Genomic DNA, 22,372 nt, shown 5'->3' on the forward strand with positions numbered 1-22,372 from the left:
TATTTGTCCATATCTTTATTTACTAAGCATATTATGAATATACATACATGCTATAAAAAAAGGTTCTGTACGGGTGGAAAAGTGTATAGTGTTAATATACAATGGCACATTTAATTATTTCACTTCATTGCCCCCTTCCATGTAACAAAATATTAGAGATGCAATGTTTCTTTTTCTTTAACATGGTTAGAACAGAAATAAAAAAAAAGTATAGAGAGAGCTTGCCCAGACACTTTGCAATATAAAATATTAGTGATAAAATGCTGGGATCTACCGAAATTAGTAAGGAATGCAGCAGCTGGTTTTGTTCCACTTATCTTAAACACTATGCAAATAATAAATGCACTATATAAGTCAGTGTTGTCTTAATTCATCATTATACATTGTGTAAATGAGCAATTTCTAAATTTAATGTCCCATTCAGTCCAATTTGTTTTCTGAATTTCTATGGACCAAGGGGACAAACATGAAGTTACACAAAAAAGCTAGTTTACAGATAAAAGCATTGAAGGCTCAAGTGATTAACAAAAGGTCAACAATAGTGTGTCTGTTAAATAATACATATGGTATTCTTCCCAATGTTATTAAAAGTTAAATATACTACCTTGCAACAGGGATATATTTTCTTTATACCCTGTGGCAGCCATACTGAAAAAAACTAAAAAATAAAAAATGTTATTGGCAAAAGTTTGCACACCAGTTTCCAAAAGTTACGATGGTAGCTGGCGGTGTATCATGGGAAAGTTGTCTTGGCTACACAGTAAAATGGCGGAGGCTACCAAACTAGCGGCAGCCATTTCAGAACACTTTTTCCTGATACGGTGAGCTAAAAACTATAATTTTTTGCAGAAAACAGGAAGTTTGTGTATTAGAACAACAAATACTGTATCAGGGCATAACCGGTCAGCTCTTAATAGAGGAGATCTTTAGCAGCCTCATTTAACCATCGATGGTCACTGCTCTGTCAACCTTACTACCTATATTTTCTAACACTAGTACACACGTCTTAAACTTGGCATGCAGCCTGCCCAGGAAATAAAAATTAACCCACCTCACTGCAATTTAGTTGTTCGGCTCAGCTGGCAGACCACAAAAAGTGCGCAAGCGCTAACCTACACACTAGGCACCAAACAGGTCACAATTAAAACGGCTGTATATTCAGTGTTAACAACCATCATGTGATCATCTTTTCAGTGTGGCTTTCAAATAGGATACACATTGTAGATACAAAAATCCCCCACAGTAATAAATTTGGTGGATTTGTCAAAAAAAAAAAAAAAAAAAACACACTTACATGCATCCTTACGGATAGCGAACCAAAAAAACCCTTTGCTTTTTATGAATTCGGTGAGGAAGGCAGTGAGTAGCGTAAACATAACAGTGAAGGCAAACAATTGAAATTAGAACTCAGAAACCATGAAATTCCTTTAAAAGCCTTCTGTAAATTATGTAAAGATGTTTGTTATTGTCCCAGGTTGTGTGTTAGCTGCGCTCTTCTTGAAAATTACGGTTATTTGGAAGACATTCATTTCCAGAGATGAATACTGGATCACTGCTAAAATTAATGCCAGCAAAGCAGGTCACCAAGTCGTGATTTAGTTTTCTATTGAGAACATTCTACATTTAGGGTAAACCCATGTTAACAGAAGGACTATTACACAGCTGCTATGGGATAAATATCTCACCAGTACTGCAGAACTTGATTACCATGTTTAATGATAAAAAAAATGTTTAAAGTGTAAGTTTACATATTTAAAAAACAATGTTCTCAAAGGATTTTGATTCTAAATAAAACCATCACTGACAGTCAATGACTTAACAATGCCTTCGAAATGGCAATACTTTGTGGTGCTTTCTGTACTCAAATATTGCCGATTGATTGGTTCATAGGATAGAAAACAAGGCAGTGCTCCGACATGGAAAACAATATGTCCGACTAATTGTAGTCAAATTTGAGTCAACGAAACGTGCTGTAAATAATCCCGTCAATTGCCTATTTAACAAAATGCGCGATACAGCAACATTGAAAATAGGCCAGCAGAAGTCAGAGGGAGGGGGATGTTACCGTTAGCTAGTAGGAGAGGACAAGCCGGATTATTGGAAGAATCTCTATAGATGCATAACAATTTGCATATGTGTTAAAACATGGAAAATAATAATTAAAAAAACAGGTTCATGTTTTTTTGTTATAACAGGAGCACCAATTATTCTTTCATCTATTTACAATAGTGTTCTACAATAAAAATGAGTTTTTGCCTTACGCAGCAAACCTTGTAACATTTAAATTTGGTCTAATAAAAAGGGACGCCCCTGTCAGTTGCGAGAGTGGCAATGTCACATTTAGCCACTACTAGTGTTCAACGGATGAAAGGATGATACACACTGCAAATATAAGTCACCATCTGGCAGCTGTGCATATACTATGGGACACAAGGCACATTCAATGTATAGCCTGGCAATGTGTAACCTTAATAAGTACAGAGGGAAATCCGTGAGTTTATAGCTCATTCACAGAGTGCGTCACTAAGACAGTATCCGCCTCAAGGTGACCGGTTCGGGGAGTTTTTCCCTCACACAACAGGTGAATGGATTGTGCCTTCGCTTCAGGAGCCAGATTCAAATATCCGACATGGGTTATAACTGAATCTTGCTCCTTATCACTGCCACACAACACATAATTTAATTACCAAACAAAAAAAGTTTTCCTGCAACACATGTCTTTCAACCTGGGATTCAGACAGAATTATGGCCAGACAGCCTAATTTAGGAGTTCACTTTAAAAAGAACCATTAGGAAATAGTCATTACGACCAATTTACAACCAAAACAATCAGGTCAGCTTGGTTTAACTGTTTGTCTGGTACTCAGGATTAACCTAGGAGTATGAAACGCCATCCCCATGTTCTACACCATACCTTGTATTAAACAAAAGTTACCTATTAAGTCAGAACACAGTGCACTCTCTAGTAATGTCTACACTGACTAAAACCTAAATCTGTATTTTAACAAATGACTGATTTTAGTGTAAGGTTCCCCCCTAAACAAGGGAAAAAAAACCTCCAATAAGCTAATTTCATATAATAAAAGGGCAATATTCTTGCACTTTGCTTTCATATATCACCAAGAATAGATACATTTAAGAATAAAAGACAATGTATTTTGTTTCCGGTTGGCAATAAAAAAAAAAAAAAGAATTCTTCATTTTAAATGTGCAATAGCTAACAATGGGATTTTATTACATGCTCTCCTATGTATTTGAGAAATTCATTTATTCAAGAACATATTATTGCCTTGAGTTACCAAAAGTAAAGCACTCTGCAAGTGTTAGGTTACGAAATAGATCCCCCCCTCCCCCCCCCAAAAAAAGGGGGAGTGGGGCAGAACTGCCTGTCAGGATGTTGTCAGAAACCCACAGCTCAGCCCCTTTTCAAACTTAATACTGGGAAGAACTGAAGGGTGAGAGAACTCCACATTAGAAGAATGATTAATTGTGTTAACATTGTTGGAGCCAAATCATCAACATACAGTGTTTACCTAAGGAAATATTTAAAAAAGTCAGTTAGAAACTGGTGAAGTCCAACGCCAGGTGTCTTGAGGCTAATGCCGGTCTGCAAAACTTTATAAAGTGAGAAAGGAGGAAATAAAGGACGCTCAAAAAAAAAAAAAAAAAAAAAAAAAAAAAAAAGTCTCTTGTTCAAATAAAATGCCTTGCTACAAACACTTCCGCATCTGCGTGTTCTATTGCCATGGTAGAAGTATTAACTGCTGCCTACTTTCAAAGACAATCCAAGCTCGTGCTAGGACTCTGCCAAATCTCATAAGGACTGATTGCAAATGAGAGGGATTCTGGGACATTACTACTTTCATAACCTACACATCTGGAAACCTGTGGCAGGCAGTCTAAATGGCAGATGAAGGAAGAGGGAAACAGAGCAAGATTGTTCGCATTTTAGGAATGGGTCCAAGTCACACTCAGCTGAAGTCCTCATCGGGGTTCTGTTGATCCAGCAGACGCACATGTGTAAATGGAAAGTGACCACATTTTCCATTGCATTCACCTTCCCATTGACCACTGACGTTAATCTTTGTTACCTTAACAAGGTCACCAACCTGCAGGAGAAAAAAAGGGGAAAAGGTTAGTCTTAAAAACAAAAATGACCCCCCCCCCCCCTTTAAAAAAGATACAAACTGCAGGTGTGCAGAATAGTAAACACATTTAGCTTTACAGCAACAGTCTTGTGACGGGAACGGATACTACAGTAACCCTGACGTTCGTTTCACCTACATAATGTTCCTATGCATCAGCTTTGTACTGGTTGCTACTAGCCTCACCCGTGTGATATCAACCGAACTTAAGGTCTTATTGTGTATTTTTTGAACTATTCTAGAACATGCTGTAAACTAAGTACATTTTGCTTTATGGTGAATAATGGCTGCCAAGAGGGAGGAGAACCCTTCCAAGTACAGGATGGCTATAACGCAAGAGACATTAGGAGAGAAATAACTGGAGTCATGTAAGGCGTCATGGTCATCTTTCACCTACAGTAAGCCATTTCATGATAGGACCAACCAAGTTTTCCCTCTATGCTTAACGCCACCTATTACCCCGCACTCAAGTGTACAACCCACTGCTAAAGGTAAACTATAGATGCATACACAAGGACCGATGCTGGAAACGATCAGACATCATTACCGATGGTTTCAAATCTCTCATGCGTACAATTGAAACACCTCACAAAAGATTGGTGTATGATCTTCTTCCTGCATGAAAAAAAATCATAGACCAATCTTGTGCATAGTGAACGATTTGAACAATTGGTCATTCAGACTGATCGGGAACGCCCACATCTTGCTTCAAATATTACCGTATGTATGCACCGTAACCCTATGTTAAACTAGGGTATCATTAATGTAAATATTAAAAGAGATTTGCTATGATAACTAGAATCCAGAACGTAATTTCCCTGGCAAAATTTAACTTTACACATCTTCAACCTGCTAAATTGTACATTGCATAGCCTTGCCCGAATGTTGCTCCAGCCACACTCATTTCATGCACCAACATGGGGGGACTAAAAGGCAAGAGGTGCCGACGCAAATCTACTGTACATGCAGAATAAATCTACAAGTAGATGCATGGATCTAGGAATCACTGACAAAGACAGCATGGTGCACTACAGTACCTGGCATTAAAGCAAAATTAAATACTAATATGTGGCTGTTACCATGGTTACAGCAATTAACACTTTACCTTCTAGCGAAAGCAGCAAAGGTGTATCCACACTTGCAGTACATAGAAGCTACAGTGACCAGACCACAATGTACGAACACATTTCAGCACAATTTTCACACAACACTTTATTTCTACCTTTAAAACGATATAAAAGCTACCAATAAAAGAGGCAGAACTGAAGTTGTGGGTCTTCAGAAATGCCTGCCACCTAAACATCAGACCACTGTTTAAATATTAACCGGTTCAGACCTAACAATGAGAGGTCCAACAGGAAACTATGCAGATATAAACATGAGTCAACTTCTAGACCCATCTGCGGCTTCCCTAGTACGAGTTTCCGATCCTCACATGAATGAATGACTGAAATTTCCCATTTGTACTTGAAGTAATTTAGTTTGGGACTTCCTTCCTGTCCGACTCTTTATACTGCAAGTCAACTGTGTAATGACTCAAACTTTGGTCACAGCCTTCAGAGCTATTTACGTGGCACTCCAGTTAATGCGGCTTCATAAGTCATGCAATAAAAGACAAGTGGATTCATACATCTGACTGCAGAGGACAAAAGAGAACCAGATTATATTCTGCATAAATGTCCTGAAGTTATGGGGTGGGGGTCACAATTTTCCACAGATGTTGCCGTTAGCTTTTTAGGTATGGACAGGTCACTACTTATTTATGAAATAATATTGTAACACTTAAATATGTATTTTATGCAGAACTGTCCTTTAGAACACAGAAACCTACTGCTAAACAGCGCCACTGTCGCTACATATTAAAACTTAACATGCAGACAAGTATCCAACCAATATGCAAATAGTAGTTCAATTTACTATTTGGGCACATGCAGGTGGCACGCTGCATGGGGTGGGGGCATTCAATGCAACTGAAACACACCCCAGTATAAAAATTAAATATTTACTTTAAATCTAGCTGCATTGCTGAAATATCACTGCTGCCCACAACAGACATGTGATTACAGTAGGGCCAAAGATGGATTCTATACTAGAAGTAAAGGTGCATACACACAGAAAGACTTAAAGCAAGACGTGGGTGTTCCCGATCGATAGTAAAGACCAAGCGTTCCGTGTATTGGTCACGATGCGCATACCCCTCGTTTAGGATTGGTCTATGATCTTTCATGCCGGCAGATCATAGACCAATCTTTTGTGAAGAGTTTTAAATCATTTCAGATGTACGCACGATGAATGATTTGAAACCATCGGTAATGATGTTGGATCGTTTCCAACATCGTTCCGTGTGTATGCACCATACGACAAAATGAAACATTGGAGCCAACAAGCAGAGAATTTTTTATATATCTATCTCTCAGAATGTGATACTGGGGTTATTTGGAAATTGTCCCTTGTAATTATTATGTATATTTACTAAAGTCCAGTTTTTAGAGTTCACTCAGTATTGGGCTACAAAGTAATTCTGAGCAAAGCACTTTACAGAACAAAACCTGCTGTTTGTCACGCTGATTCTATAGACAACAGCTTGGAAAATACTGCGACACACTAACAGTTTGGACCTTGGACACAGGGTTTCAGTACTTATCTCCATTGACACCTGGGTGATTGATCCAGGTTATTCCATGGTCAAACATTAGAACAAGTGTTCCAGTGACCCACATCTTCAGTCTAGTAGTGTAGTTGTCCTCCAGGCACACCAGCATTCCAGGTTTTATGGCTATCCCTGCTTATTCACAGGCGGTATAATCAGTCTGACTGAGGTACTAATTAATCCTTTGAGTGCCAAGCAAATTTGTCAGAATAGGTGAGACAATTGCCACGCAAACGTTTTTATTCATCATAATGACCTGTAATGTTTACTTTAAATAGGAAATCTTTTTTACACAACATTTTTTATTTGAATGTATATAACAAAGGTGAGTGACCGGCATTTTTAGTGGATATTTTGCACATCTAAGATGTTGGCACTCAAAGGGTTAAGTCAGCCTGGATAGCCATAAGACAGGAACTGTTGGTGTGCCTTTAGGACAGCGGTTGAGGACCACTGTAGTAGTGGATGTTTGGAGAGGTAGTCTAAGCTCTATTGTCACCTCCAATGAACAATGTTGGGGCATGACCCAGGTCATAGCTTTCAGACATAAGTCAGGTATAACCCTAGTCCAATCGTTTCCAATTGTAAAAGCGCAACACAATATGCTGCACTATATAAGAAACTATAATTAAATAGACCCCAGACTGTCAAACTGGGTCAGATCTTTACAGACCAAAGCTGGACTCATTTCTGCAATTCAGAAATTCCTGGGTTTGTGCAGCTAATCAAATTCAATCATTGCTCTGATTGGTTGCCTCATAAAGACTGGGCTTTAGCTGCTTATCCAGGTTAAAGTCCCGGTTAGTGCACCCAAACCACAGACCTTTTTTGAACATTTCTTCTCACCGCGTCAGGATCGCTCCCTAATGTACCAATTACAAGTGTTATCGAAATAGTAAAAGACATCGAATGACTAAGGAAACATATCTACCATGAATTATACATAGACATTATGTTCTTAATTAAACCCTTAATATTTGTACCAGAATTTTATGTCATTTTTAGGTATGTTTGCTGCATAGAGATTTACACACCATGTAGCACAACAATGATACTTAAGAAATGTTGCTTAGCTCATACCAAGCACCAATATCTATTAGTGCAAACCACAGAGGCTATTTAGTACACCAGCGTCCAAAATACCAACAAAGACTTCCCACTAGACTTTTTAGCGGGGCACCATGTCCTGGCCAGTTGTAGAACTTCAAAATTCTCCCTGCCCCTATGCTGGCACCCCCCTGGAATAGGCTGCCATCTCCTGTCCAAATAAGCAGGTTTAGCAGTTTCCCTTAAACATCCACGGAATCTATTCCCAATGCAGAGAAAGATTGTCTAAAATGTTATCTTTCAAAATGTAAATATGACCTCCTTACCAGTCGGCACCCTGCACCTATAGTGACCACTAGACATGCAACACTACCCTCCTTTATAGTGTTTCCCCCCCTGCAGACAGAGGAAATGTGTTATACGGTACTATGCTAGACATCACCTTAGCAATAGGAGGCACTTGGACAGGTATTTCTAATATATGAACATTAAGCGTTCCCTCTAAGCGTCTTTTGCTGGGTGCCGCACCCTGCCCGTTTTTTTAAAACCTCAAAATGGACCCTGCCCTTTGTGTGTGGCACTGTGCGCCCTTAAGCTGCCCCCACCGCGCTGACATGCCGCTGAGAACTTTTGTGTGTGCCATCATGTGTAATGGGCATCATGGTGTGTGGTATAATGTGTAAAAGGCATTACAGTGTGTGCCATAATGTCTAAAATTACAACAGAATATGTAATGGACATAGCATGACAATGTTTAATGGGTGTAATCCTAGTGCAGTGTGCAATTTTGTATAATTTTTTTGTTTCTAATGTAAAGTTTCTAATATAAAATGTGCCCTCCTGATTGAAAGAAGTCCCCTGCCCGGTGGTCAGCGCCCTGCCTGGTGGTAAACATCGGCAATATCAACAGAAAGATGAAGCCACACAGAGTTCAGGTTGTACATTATAATTTTGCACAACTTAAGGTAGGAATTTACCCAAGAATAAACAACTGGCAGGAGGCAGTTTTGTTGAGCGCCCATTACTCATGCACCAGGTCTAAACATGTGAAACAGCTAAACCTATGCAAAGTACTAGGGTTCGGGAGCCCAACTTCGGGTGGGTTTCTGCTCGCCGCCTCAGGAGGATGCGCAGAAATAATGGGTGCCTGTGGCACTTATGCCCATTTGCAATAATTGAATCACCCATCAGATGCATATTGCTTACAGGGCACCCAAATTAACTCCTCCTAAAGCATTTAAATAACCTTCAACATAAGGTGGAAATGTAATACCCTACAATTTCCCAGTCTAACACCTTACATATAAAACCTAATTTAGTCTAAATAATGATTGCACTTGAAAGGAAAACCAATTTGAAAAGACAAACTTCCTTGATGGCTGCACCCGTTATATACCTCCAAAGCCAAGGCTGTCTTGTCGTAGGCATTAGGGACACGCTTCTGGATAACCCTGGCAAAAATGGGCCCATTCTGAAGGTTAGGCAGCGGAGTGTTGACACTGGGCTGGGCATAGGGCCCTGGCTCCGGCCCACCCAGTGGCTGCGGATGCGAATTATCCTGGTTACCTCCAATCAGAGCGGACCCGGGAGTTGGAGGCCTGTACTTTTCCACATAAGGCACAGGTATCATGCCCCGTCTTCCTTCGCTGTCCTCAGCATTCCACCACTGCTCCTCAGGTTTGTCTCGGATCCTAAGGATGTCGCCTTTCTTAAATGGAAGATCTTCATCATCATTCCCATTAAAGTCAAAAAGAGCCCGGACATACTCTGCTTCTTCTGGTCTCTGGATCATTCCAGACTGCTTAGATTTGGAAACAGGCTCTATTAAAGTGGTAGTGTCCAGATAATGTATCTTATAAAATTCCAACAGGGCAGGTAATGAGTCAAACTCTTGATCACCTATCCGGAACCGGGATTGATTCAAACCTGGGAAAACAGAAAAAAATTAGTTTTTTTTTTTTCTTTCATTTTTTTAATCTATTGAAAACAATGACTACTCTTTAGGTGCATACACACTGTGAGATAATGGCTATGGACAATTTGGACTATGCAATTTCCCCTTGAAGTGCATGGAGCCGATTTTGACAATGTGTGATTTGGCCTATTGCCAGTCTATTTTTACTTGTGATACCGACCTTGTGGGGCTATGCATTGGTATCACAGGCAGTACAAACACTGTGCTATTTTAATTTTGACTATTTAGTCAAAATCATAAGCCAAAATCACACCGTGTGTATGCAGATTTTAATACCATGGTACAGTATGTCAATTTTTCTCCATCAGCCTATATGGCTTTTCATCTCATCCACTATGCTGCAAGCAAAAGGCACTTACAATGATCCATAATGGATAGTATAATCCCAGTGGGTCCCAAAGGCTGTCAATCAAGGCACCCTAACAGTTCAGGTTTTAAGAATATCCATTCTTATAGCATATGTGAACATAACTATGTACTTTTAGGGCACCTCCAGGATAGAGCTTGGGAAATCCTGGTATAAATACAAGTAGTATGTGCTTGTGGAGAAATAATGCAGGCAGAATCACAAGCAAATAAGGTGGGCGTGTAGGTGGGTGCCAGGTGACCTCACGACAGTCGATATTCTGACTGTCACTATACCAATATTGGAATTATTCTCCCTTGTGGAGGTCCATGTCCCCCATAGAGGGAGCATAGAACCTGTAGCGATCCCGCAAGAGGCTTCTATTCGCTCACCCCTGTCAGAGCACCAGCAGTCGGGTTTTCGATGTCGGTATACGGACTGTGGGAATCATGACTGTCGGGCAGCTATACCACACCGGTGCTCTGTGGCACATCACACCTATTAGTGCAGCCCAGAAAGATTTCAAATTAACATTAGAATAATTCAAAACTGTACTGTAGCATTAACATACTTTATATTCCCACTCAGTTTTACGTAGTTTTTATTTCAATTGACAGCCACCGAAATACAGATGCACTTAGCGGTCACATGAAAATGCTCTTACAACACAGCATGTGCAGAAACATCTTTGAGACCACATCCAAAGCTGCCTATAACGTGGAGTCACATTGACATTATTGATCGGTCAGCGCTGCTGAACATTCGATTTACATTTCAGCACTAGAGTGCTTCTTACAATTTGTAAGAGCGAGAGAACCGCATATGGTGCCTATACACGGTGCAGTGTGCACCAAGCATTTTGCACTAGATTGCATAAAATCTAGTTCAAAACGAAGACTATGTGCTAAAGCAGTGTGCATTTTGACCTAGATGCAATCTAGTCCAAAAAGTATGTGTTGCACATACTCTTTGTACCTTGCGGGAGCGCGCATAGCATGATAAAATAGCACCATGTGTGGGCACCATAACTCTTTCAACGCCGTATACATCCAGTAAAAGTTTGGGCCAATATGTCCAGACTCCACCTGTAAAACATGTTTTACTTAATGGCTTCCCTAAATTGGACATTCCCTTAGAACAGTGATGGCTAACCTTGACTTGTCGTTGAACTACACATCCCAGCATGCCCAGCTACAGTTTTACTATTTGGCCATGCTAAAACTGTAGCAGGGCATACTGGGATGTGTAGTTCAACAGCTGGAGCATCAAGGTTAGCCATAACTGCCTTAGATAGTAATAACCGTTCTGATATTAATTTCTACCCTTATATTTATTTTCTAGACTTTTATTTTGGTTCTACCACAAATATTTCACACACACCAGATGTTATCTTATGCCTATAGCAAGTAGATTCACAACAAATGAAAGTTATATTTAGGGTTCAAAAACCACGAAAGCTAAAATCGAGATAAATAAGTTTATTGTCGAATTCTCACCAACACTGAAAATGTAATAGTCCTACACACGGGGCGATGTGTGCTGAGCGATCTGTCAGGCCCAGTGTTCTCTGGTGCACTGGCCTTAACTGGCGATTTGACTAGATTTAACCTGTATGCAAGATCTTAATTGCCCAGTGGGTACTTGTTTCCTAGCACGGCCACAACGATTTAGATCGTTGTGGTCGGAAGATAAAAAATCGGATCGATCGCATCACATGCGATTAGGTCGCATGCGATTAGGTCGCATGCGATGCGACCGATCCGACCGACCGATTTTTCACCCGATTTTTTTTTTTCACCCGATTTTTTTCAATTGCCCCCCCAAATGTTACTAAGTGGGCTAGACCCCACGATAGACGTCAACCCGAAGCGTGGTGAGTGCAGCGAGCCCGCGAGGGGCGGCGGTGCGCGTCCTCCGACCTTTTCATTCCCCTACTATCCACGTCGGCGTGGAGTTGAGAATATATAGTGTGGCGAGCGCAGCGAGCCACCGAGCCCGAAGCGTGGCGAGCGCAGCGAGCCCCGCGAGGGGACGCGTATAACTTCACAGGTATACGCGTCCCCTCGCGGGGCTCGCTGCGCTCGCCACGCTTCGGGCTCGGTGGCTCGCTGCGCTCGCCACACTATATATTCTCAACTCCACGCCGACGTGGATAGTAGGGGAATGAAAAGGTCGGAGGACGCGTACCGCCGCCCCTCGCGGGCTCGCTGCGCTCGCCACGCTTCGGGTTGACGTCTATCGTGGGGTCATGGCGGGCACATAAAAAATGTGAAATGGGTCATATTGGCCCATTTCACCTTTTTTATCATTTTTCCCTATGTGAGATGGACTTAATCAAGTCCATCTAATCTTGTGCCATTATAATGGCACAAGACCGACGCGATCCTCCCGATTTCAATGTTAAAAGATTTTTTAACATTGAAGTCTATGGAAAAATCGGGTGAATCGGTCGGTCGCATCGCGGCCGATTTTAATTGGTCGCGACCGACCGATTGACCCGATTTCTGTCATTCAAAGGGAAAAAATTGAAAAAAAAATCGGCCACATCGTGAGGATCGTGTCCCTTAATTAAGAGCCACGATCACTCACGATTGTGGCCGTTCTAGGAAACAAGTACCGCCCAGTGATAGCAATGCGTGGCCCTATGTCCCCTACACATGGAACAATGTTTTTGTTTTTTTTTGTGATCTAGTCTGCTTGCTTAGAAAATAGTCTGAAATTGCCCCATGTGTAGGCTCCATAACCGTGCATTACCAATTTCAGAATATAGCATACCCTAGTTTACAATTGGTTAACATGTGCTAGTTATATAATTGATGGTACTGCTAAAAACACAACTCCTGGATAGCCAATAGAAAACAGGTCAAGCAACTGGCTCAGATACACCTAAAGCTTTCTGCCATTTTTAGATCATTTCCTCTAATGCACAAACAAATTGAAATAAAATACTAGCAGTTAAAACCATGAAGGTAATGTATAACTCATGAAAATGCATCTTAATTATGACCATTTCTGGAGAATAATGCCACATCTAGTTACACAGATGCAACATTTCAGTAACATTAATAAGAATTTCAGGGTTTTTTTTTTTAAATAAAAACCACACATTTATTTTTTCTCAAGAAAACGTATTTAAAGAAGTTTGCTTAAAGAACATGAATAACCTGATATCTATGAACAACTCTCCACCCATGGTTCAAGGGCATATTATTCCTTAACAGCATGCAGTTTCTAAAATCAGTGCCCTGTAGGCATTGCATGAAGTTCTGCCATGTAACCAAGCAATGCAGTTGAAGTCTGGAACCTAATCCTATACAGAAATAAGCCAAAATGCAGTGTACAGCATAGATAGCAGTGTATCCTTACTATAGAGTCACAAGTGGGCCGTTTCAATTCAGCACACTATGAATGGCGCTGAAAGGCAGCTCCCGCAGCTATTCAAATCAGAGTGCTGTATGTCAGAGAAAGCCGCTACTCATGGGTGTTTTGCTGCTGGAACAGGCATTCTCCAACTTAGGTGCCCCGTTGCAATGCTGCCTGTGCTGCGCTAGGGCACAAAACAGTATCGACCACCTAGTGCTGGATTTCTGCTCCCGCCCTGCTATGGATGGGAGCACAAATCCATTAGTGCGGCTTAACAGCGCAGTGATTGGTTCAGGACCTCCCTCCCGTCACACTGATTTGAATCGAATAAGGTTTGAATCCTGAATGCAATTATAGCCATGTGATTACTTCAGATAACGCAAGCTTTTATTTATAGGAGACAGGCATTTCTTCTCTGAGCTGCCCAACTTGTATATGGAGTTTTGGACACCTAAGACAAACTTGCCTTTACCAATATAATATTCGCCTAGTTTGATATTAAACCGACACAAATTGCAAGTGAAGCCGCACAAAGCTTTACTTCTAAATGCAGCGGGAACACATGTTGTAGGAAGGATGCGTCTAACAGCACCATACAGTAAGTTCCATAAATGTTACAGTGGATAACTCATCTGCACACATTTAAACTACTTTTTAATACAGGTCTCAAGGTCCTCTGCACAAAAATATTATATTTGGCGTTTACTGTATTGTACAAAAACTAGTGGCCTGTGAGGCTTATGTAGGGTACACACCAGAATGATTTGGCCTCAAAACACCTAATTTAGATACAATCTCGACCGATTGTATCCGATTGTATGTAGATTGGGCATGTTTTGGGTCATTTCTGATCCGATTTGTGGCCCCGCGGGTCGTTTGACAGATTCTACCTGCAGCAAGTAGGATCTGGAAACGACCATTCAGCCGGGTACAGGTCGCAAGCAGATTGTCTGCTCCGACAGATCGTGAGCCGATCGTACAATCGTCTTACGACCTGCATCGTTCTGGTGTGTACCAGGCATTAATGTACAAAAGCTTACATTGTAAGTGTGCAGTAATAATGCTGGCAAGATGAGCACTGTAACACCGGAAGCCCCCTTAACATATTTCAGGCCAGACACCAAAGAACAGATGAAAACATTTGCACTGCACAATAAGAGGGGTGCTGTGAGTCAATTGCTAAGATTGTTTTTGGTATATAGATTCAATGCAATCCTCTCAAAGTTTTTTCTTTTTTTAACAACACAAATTCACAGTTTGCAACAGAAATCTGTGAGTGTGCCTTATATCTTCGGGCTCATCGTCTGATAGCTTCTCATAGAGGACCTCATTAAATGTGTAAATTGGGGTACCCTTTCTAGGAAAGCAAATGTAAAAATGTTTTTCTCTCCCAAAAGCTGTATTTAATTCCAATTATAAATGAGCCCCATGAGGTACCGAGTAACATGGTAAGCAGGGAACAGTTACTAATAAGTGTGCCATTAGGGAATATTGGGGATGCATATCACAGGGGGGCACTGAGGGGGTTGCACATATCACAGGGGGGCCGCTGAGGGGGGTTGCACATATTACAGGGGGCCACTGAGGGTTGCATGTGGCTGAGAGGAGGGTGACTAACTAGGCCAGAAGGGAATAGGGGGAAGGGGGCGTGGGTAACCAGTACAGTGTGACTAGTGGTGTGGGGGTTCTGTGCAGCTGACCCACGCGTGTACGTGTCCCCGCAGCTCCCACTCACCGGGCGTGCTCTGGCGGCTGTTGCTGACGCTGTTGATGATGTAGTGGGACACCTTGGAGTTCTCGCTGACTGAGAGCACGTAGTCCCCCGGGATAGTGGTGGAGTCGCGGACCAGGAACACCCCGTGCCGCTGGCCCTGCAGCAGACTGACCGCTTCCTGCCGGTTCTGCCTCCCCCAGTACCAGCTTGCCCGGTCCTCGGAGTCGAAGTTGCCGGCCATGGCCACTCCCCGCCTCTAGGCGCCTACCGACGCCGCCCGACACACACCCGCGACACCCGACCTCACCGAGCCCGAAATGGCGGCACAGGAAAGGTCTGACCTCACCTTCCGGAAACGCGTCACCCGGGAGCGACTATGTAGCGTCAGCCGAATGCGCCTTCAGGTAGTGGCGCCCTGCCGGCCATCTTTACTTGGGGCAAATAACACGTTATGGGTGTGTGAACAACAGGGACCCGGCGGCGGCGGCGGCAGCGGCAGACATTGTATTGAAGAGAAGCCGGCTGAAGAGTCCCGGGGTGCACTGCCACAAGCTGCCCCAAATAACCAGACGATTCTATGTGACCTACTTGTTGCCATTTACACAGGATTCCATTGAACAAGCTAGTGCCACACCAGAAAATGTAGGATACATTTACTTAAGCTTCTAAAAATGAAAAGAGGTGATGTTGCTAAAAGCAACCATTTTTCATTTCTCTATTGTAACCTAAAAAATGAGACAGAATCGGATTGGTTGCTATGGCAACATTGCCTCTTCATTTTTAGAAGCTTTATTTACTATACCCCTTTATCTTTAATCAATGACAGAAACAATGTTTTAAATAAAAACAGATAAAAAAAAATGGTATCCTAGGTGAACATTTCTGGTGCACACATGTATAATAAATAATAATGCCAACTATTAATTAGGAAAAAAGCACCTAAACTGCTGCCTCTCCTGTCTTACAGGCGTGTAGCGCAAGTGCAGGGCTTGTACATCTACGTGCTGATTCCCTGTGCTAATGGACTAATGATCGTCGAAAGAACCATGGAAAATAAATGCTCCCAGTCATTCTCCGGTTCATGTTGGCTTTACCTGATCCCCCGACACAGGAGAATGGGGAATGAGCTGGATACAGAGCTGCTTTGGAAGCAACCGCTATGTGCAAATATAAAAATCTGCAGGAGACATGATAGGTAAATAGACATCATCCTCTGCAGCTTCCGCTCTCAGGAAAACTGACTGGTGCCAACCTACCAGTTGGTTTTTGGATTTTAGAAGGACACCCACACAAACACAGGGAAAATATACAAATGGGTCGCGGTAAGAATCAGACCTTTATAAAGGTGCTTTGATAAAGAGCAGAAGCTCAAAACGCATAGGCAGGAGGGAGTGTTTTTCTGTTTGGTGGTGCTTATGAGGTGATGGTTTTGAGAAAAGGTAGGATCCAATATTTATCATCTTGGTGTATACGTGGATCCAGACCCAATCTCTATACATCCCCATTGCCCGACAGATTGAACTTCACACTTTTTAAAGAAAATTTCTTTATTGTATATTTTTTAAATAAAAACTTTTTTTGTCATGAGAGGCTTGGCACATACTTTGGGAAATGCAATATTCATATTTGATACCAGGACAAGGTCCAAAAGAAACCTTTTGCATCCTTGCTTGCACCCCATGAATGCTTGACCTGTTAACAAACCGACCAGTTTCATATTTTATTTTTTCATGTTCAATTGTAAAGCGTAATGGAATATGCTGCGCTATATAGGAAACTGTAAATAAATAAATGTACCCTCCATCAACAATATCAACGAGTACAAAAATAGGAGGAACCTTCACCAACACTGAAAACTACATGAATAGATAAGTATATCTGCACCTCAAATGATTCAGCACCATCTTTTCAAAACCCTTTCCCTCTTTTCCAAAAATACGTTTGCATGATCAATAGGAATTGATCCAAGGGAATTGAAACAAAGTCAGCAGAATTGTAAGAGCGCCTCACTTTCTCAAACAAAGCATAAAAATCCAGGGTTACTTGGTTGATTGATTGCAAGCAAATATTATATCAAGGTCATGATGTCTGACATTTAACCTGTAAATGCTGTATAATGTAAGGTATCACAACCAATACTGTCATGCTGGTCCCATACCTCCCAACATTTCAGATGCCAGTCACAGAGCAGGCAAATTTTTTTTGAGGGGGGGTGGTCGGTACTTATGTAATATCTGGACTCCCGTTTTTCTTATGAGACCGCGTCCCCTCGCGGGGCTCGCTGCGCTCACCACGCATCGGGCACGGCGGCTCGCTGCGCTCGCCACACTATATAAAATCAACTCCATGCATAGTTGGATAGTAGGGGTATGAAAAAATGGGGTGCATTTAACATGGGAGTCCAGATAATACATAAGTACTGGGTGGTCTATATTTTCAGCGCTGCCTTGAGGCCACACCCCCATTTTTCGCCACTGTGGGGGCATGCCCAGCAGCTCTGTAAGCTGCTGGCCAGCCCCTCTGCCTGAAAGAATAGATGCATTCACACAGCGTCTATTCACGGAGGACAGGAAGGGACTCCCAACTGCCCATGCCGCAGGACACTGCTGGCTGCGGGAGGGACGTGGGAACGTTCCAAAATACCGGGACGTTCCCACGATAAGCGGGACAGTTGGGAGGTATGTGGTCCTGTAGGTCAGCTTTTCATTTATATAACTATTCTATTGCTGCTACATCTCATAATAACCTGGGACAGAGCTTAGTGGAAAATGGGGGTCCCCCCCAAAAAAACAACAACCATAAAGCAGTACACTACCCCAGGTTAAGGGGCAGTGTAAACAGGTCATCCTACCTGGTCCCAATTACAGCATGGGTACGGTGTCTGTTTCTACCACCAGTGCGAGCTGAAATGCTGGTGCTGGCAGCCGGAAGCGCCAGATTGGAGCTACAGTACATTTATAGCTCCATTGGGCGCCCTATAGGTGATGCCATCGCAAAAACATTTGATTATGGCCTAAAACGTCAATTGAAGAAAAAAACTGTGTAGATATATTTAGAAGTTAAATGGCTATCGTGTTACAAAATTCCGAATGTATACAAGATCCGTTGCTAAAAGAAAAACTGGACAGATACCCAATAACACTTTGAGAAACGTGTGAGATTACCATCATCTCACCAATTTATTTTATTTTTTTTATAGCTTGCAACTTCCTGATTAACTATTTCAAGACTAATTAGAATGTATCTTACTGTTGTATATTTATTTGCCTAAATTGTATACTAAGATACGGGTGCATAGCGCACGCTAGCTGAAGGGACTTAGTCTCTGGTATAAGAGGCAGTGTGGGATATTACAGTGTGCATCCAAAACGGAGCACACGTTACAAACAAATCCCCACTGCTTAACTACCAAAGTGCAAATATCTGCAAGTGCGGTTTACTGTACTAAAAACATCCGCAACTCTCAGTATTCTGACACCTTGCGGCTAGTGTTTAAAAGGTGTGGAAACACTGTGTTGTACTTAATCACCACCATTTACAGGCAGTGTAAATAACCATTGCTTGAAAATAAGTCCAATTTAGGAACCAATTTCGGGATTGCTCCATGTGTACGCAAGATGTGATGAGATTAATAACATCTATGAAGTGAATCATATTGAGGAGGGGTTGCGGGGGTCCGTGAATCGTGGGAGGGGTGCGGGAGTGCCGTGAATCAAGGGAGGAGTGGTGCGGGTGTGTGTGTGTGTCTAGAATTGCGGGAGGGGGGGGGCGTGGGGGTCCACGATTTGTGGGAGGGGGGGCGCGGGGGGGGGCCGTGAATCGCGGGAGGGGGGCGTGAATCGTGGGAGGGAGGCGCGGGGGGCGCGAATCGTGGGACGGGGGGCTCGGGGGGAAATCGCTGGAGAAGGAGTCGTGGGGGGGTCGTGAATCGCGGGAGGGGGGGCGCGGGGGTTGCCGTGAATCGCGGGAGGGGGGGCTGTAAATCACTGGAGGGGGGCTTGCGGGGGTCCGCAATCACGGGAGGTCCGCAAATCACGGGGGGCCACGAATTGCGGGAGGGGGGTTGTGAATCATGGGAGGGGGGGGCGCGGGGGTTGCCGTGAATCGCGGGACGGGGGTCTGTGAATCGCGCGGGGGTCCACAATCGCGGGAGGTGGTCCGCAAATCACGGAGGGCCGCGAATCGCGGAAGGGGGGTCACGGGGGTGTCGCGAATCGCGCGGGGGGGTGGGGCTACAGTGAATCGCGGGAGGGGTAGTCATGAATCATGGGGGGGTCGCGGGGGTGCTGCGAATCGCGGGCGGGGGGGTTGCGGAGGGGTGTGTGTGTGTCGTGAATCGCGGGAGGGGGGTCGCGGCAGGTGCTGCGAATCGCAGGAGGGGGGGTCCGGGGGGTGCTGGCAGAGGGGGGGGGGGGTGCGGGCAGACCTGCCGCTCACCTGGTGGCTGTGGAGTAATGGTGGATGGTGGGCGTGTACTGGTAGCCCTGGCTGGGCGGGGGGAGGTGATGTCAAGGGGGTGGTGGTTTGTAGAATTTCCCTAGCGGGGGCGTGTTTGTGTATCCCGCTGGGCGGGAACGTTATACACATAGAACACTGGTCTTTGCCCCAGGGGGGGGGGGCGGGTTTGTGTATCCCGCTGGGCGGGAACGTTATATACACAGGGGATGAGTGCAGTGTTCCCTCTAAGCTGTGCGCACGTGCGCGCGCACACACCTTGACGAGCGTGCGCACAGACATTACAACTGAGCGCACAAAGCAGCAGTGGTCCCTTTTTGCAGTTGTGGACTCAATTAATGTGTGTTTCACCCACATTGTGTACTGTATTTTGAATGTTTAAATGTTTAATATCATTTTGAAGTAAAGTTAACACAAATGCTGAATGTCATTTTCCAGTTATATATAAGTGACGCAGAAAAATGTAAATTTCATTCCAAAGTTGCACAGCCAAAATCTTTAGCCGCACACAGCCTTCGTAAAATTAGAGGGAACATTGCCCGCGTGGTCAAATCTGTCTGCCTCACTGCCTCATTTCTTATATGCTCAAGGGCTATAAAGCTCAAGGGGTTACATACGGATGACCAGCGGACTGTATTATTTTAACCTACCCCATGTGCATTCTACCCTACTTCCTAAATTTGACACGAACCCAACATCTCTGCCCTTTGGTTACAGTATATGTATGGAAATGCCATGTAGTTCCTAAATGGGGTCACAGCTATATACGATACAATGGATATCCGGTACTTGTGTATTTTGGCGGCGCCCATCGCATCGCATACCATAAGGCATGTGATGGTATGCGATGCGACGCGATATCGTGCGATATTGTACAATGCCATACAATTTTAAAATTGTATGACATTGTATATGGCATACAATGCCATACAATGCGATGCGATGCGATGCGATTAAACATTGTATAAGCACCCTAATGGGTGCTTACAATGTTAAATGCACCCCCACGCCACCCCCCCACTATAAACGTGAACCCGAAGCGTGGCGAGCGCAGCGAGCCCCACGAGGGGACGCGGATACCTGTGAAGCCCGCGAGGGGACTCCGATACCTGTGAAGGTATCCGCGTCCCCTCACGGGGCTCGCTGCGCTCGCCACGCTTCGGGCTCGGTGGCTCGCTGCGCTCGCCACACTTTCTATTCTCAACTCCACGCCGACGTGGATAGTGGGGGTATGAAACGGTCGGAGGACGCGTACCGCCACCCCTCGCAGGCTTGCTGCGCTCGCCACGCTTCGGGTTCACGTTTATAGTGGGGGGGTGGCGTGGGGGTGCATTTAACATTGTAAGCACCCATTAGGGTGCTTATACAATCTTTCATCGCATAGGGGGCAAAAATCGCGTCGCATCGCATGCCATCGGGTGCATGGCATGCGATGCGATTTAAACATCGCACGATGGAGATCGTGGGCGCCGCCAAAATACACAAGTACCGGATATCCTGCCAGAACTGCACACTGGTTATATTAGCCACATGCCCGTATAGAGTTTTCAGAATTTCTTAAGAAAATATGAATCAAAGTTTCCAAATAAGACAAGTTGAGACGTTACCCCTAGCAACCAATAAACTTCTAGCTTTAATTTATCAAGTACATTCTATAAAATCATAGGTAGAGAAGTAGTTTCTTTGACATTCTTGAAAAATCTCAATTCTCTCATTTTAGACAGAGCGGATTTTACAAAATGGCAATCACGTCATCTTATTTCCGGCACCCGCAAGGAGGTGAGCGCTGACCGCAAGTCCACAGCGGTGACATTCTTCAACGGAGATGTGAAACAAGTGATGGCGGATCAGAGAGTGGTAGGTGTCTGAGCTCCGCGATATAGAGGTCATCATGGGGGAATTGCTTTGCGCTTCCCTTATAAATAATCCATTATTTTATTTCTAGATTTATTACTATGCTGATGCCCAGACTACACACACAACTTATCCAGAGGGACTTGAGATACTTCAGTTTTCCAACGGACAGATGGGGTTTGTATTTACAAGACTTACCTTTCCTTTTATTATCTGGTTACTCTTTTGCCGCAAGAACTTTAATTTAAATAAAAACTTTGATTTTGCGAAAGATCCATTTCCCCCCATCTGTAACTTTATGGACAGACACGTTGACGGCTATCATTCTGAAATGAGATTCTAGAAAAAATAGAGCTTGTTTCGGGTTCAAAATATATTAGGGGCAAAAGTATTAAGCTAAATACGCATAAAATAGGCGTATTTGTATTTAAAAATATGCCAATTTTATGCATATTTGTATTCTCGGCATTTACTATACCGAAAATACCACAATTCGTATTCATGGCACATTCGTATTTGTATTTATGCATACGAATGTATACGCCATAGAAAGAATACGAATAGGAATCACCATTCAAAGAACAGTGATTCTTAATTTACTAAGCGTCCATATATAATATGAGGTTGATAATTAGCGGGATACGGTCGCTAATTGGCGATAAAATATGCCTGGAAAATACAGTACACTTCATTTTCCAGGCGTATTTGTCAGAAGCCTGCACGTATCAGTCAGTTGTCAGTAAGTGTCACTTTGTGCATTATGCAATCATATTACAGGTTGAGTGTCCCTTATCCATATTTTTTATTTTGCTAAAAGCTCTAC

At 43.2% G+C, this 22,372-nt stretch overlaps 2 protein-coding genes across 5 annotated transcripts in view; one reads left to right on the forward strand and one right to left on the reverse strand.

The window, feature by feature from the left end:
- On the reverse strand, positions 1-15,614 carry CRK (CRK proto-oncogene, adaptor protein). Of its 2 annotated transcripts, none has more exons than XM_083172182.1 (3): positions 15,262-15,613; positions 9,239-9,768; positions 1-4,109 (listed from the first exon to the last, which is right to left on the reverse strand). In XM_083172182.1, the coding sequence occupies exons 1-3, from the start codon at positions 15,479-15,481 to the stop codon at positions 3,972-3,974; spliced, it is 888 nt and encodes a 295-aa protein (XP_083028308.1). In that variant the 5' UTR covers positions 15,482-15,613; the 3' UTR covers positions 1-3,971. The 2 variants fall into 2 exon arrangements, with proteins under 2 accessions (XP_083028308.1, XP_083028309.1); XM_083172183.1 differs by having other exon boundaries at positions 3,967-4,109; positions 9,409-9,768; positions 15,262-15,614.
- The window catches only part of LOC146059723 (centrosomal P4.1-associated protein-like), a 23,199-nt gene continuing 16,096 nt past the window's right edge, over positions 15,270-22,372 (forward strand). Inside the window, exons 1-4 of one of the 3 annotated variants that reach the window (XM_083172184.1) lie at positions 15,666-15,882; positions 16,208-16,435; positions 21,416-21,552; positions 21,641-21,726. Coding sequence is in view for 1 of the 3 variants with exons in the window: in XM_083172187.1 (XP_083028313.1) it covers positions 16,429-16,435; positions 21,416-21,552; positions 21,641-21,726 (230 nt within the window). In the remaining 2 variants the exon portion in view is untranslated. Of the gene's footprint in view, positions 16,436-21,415; positions 21,553-21,640; positions 21,727-22,372 lie in introns of all 3 variants that reach the window. The other 2 variants (XM_083172187.1, XM_083172185.1) reach the window with 2 other exon arrangements.

Source organism: Crinia signifera, chromosome 2 (assembly GCF_055691185.1).
Source record: "Crinia signifera chromosome 2, ASM5569118v1, whole genome shotgun sequence".
NCBI lineage: Eukaryota > Metazoa > Chordata > Amphibia > Anura > Myobatrachidae > Crinia > Crinia signifera.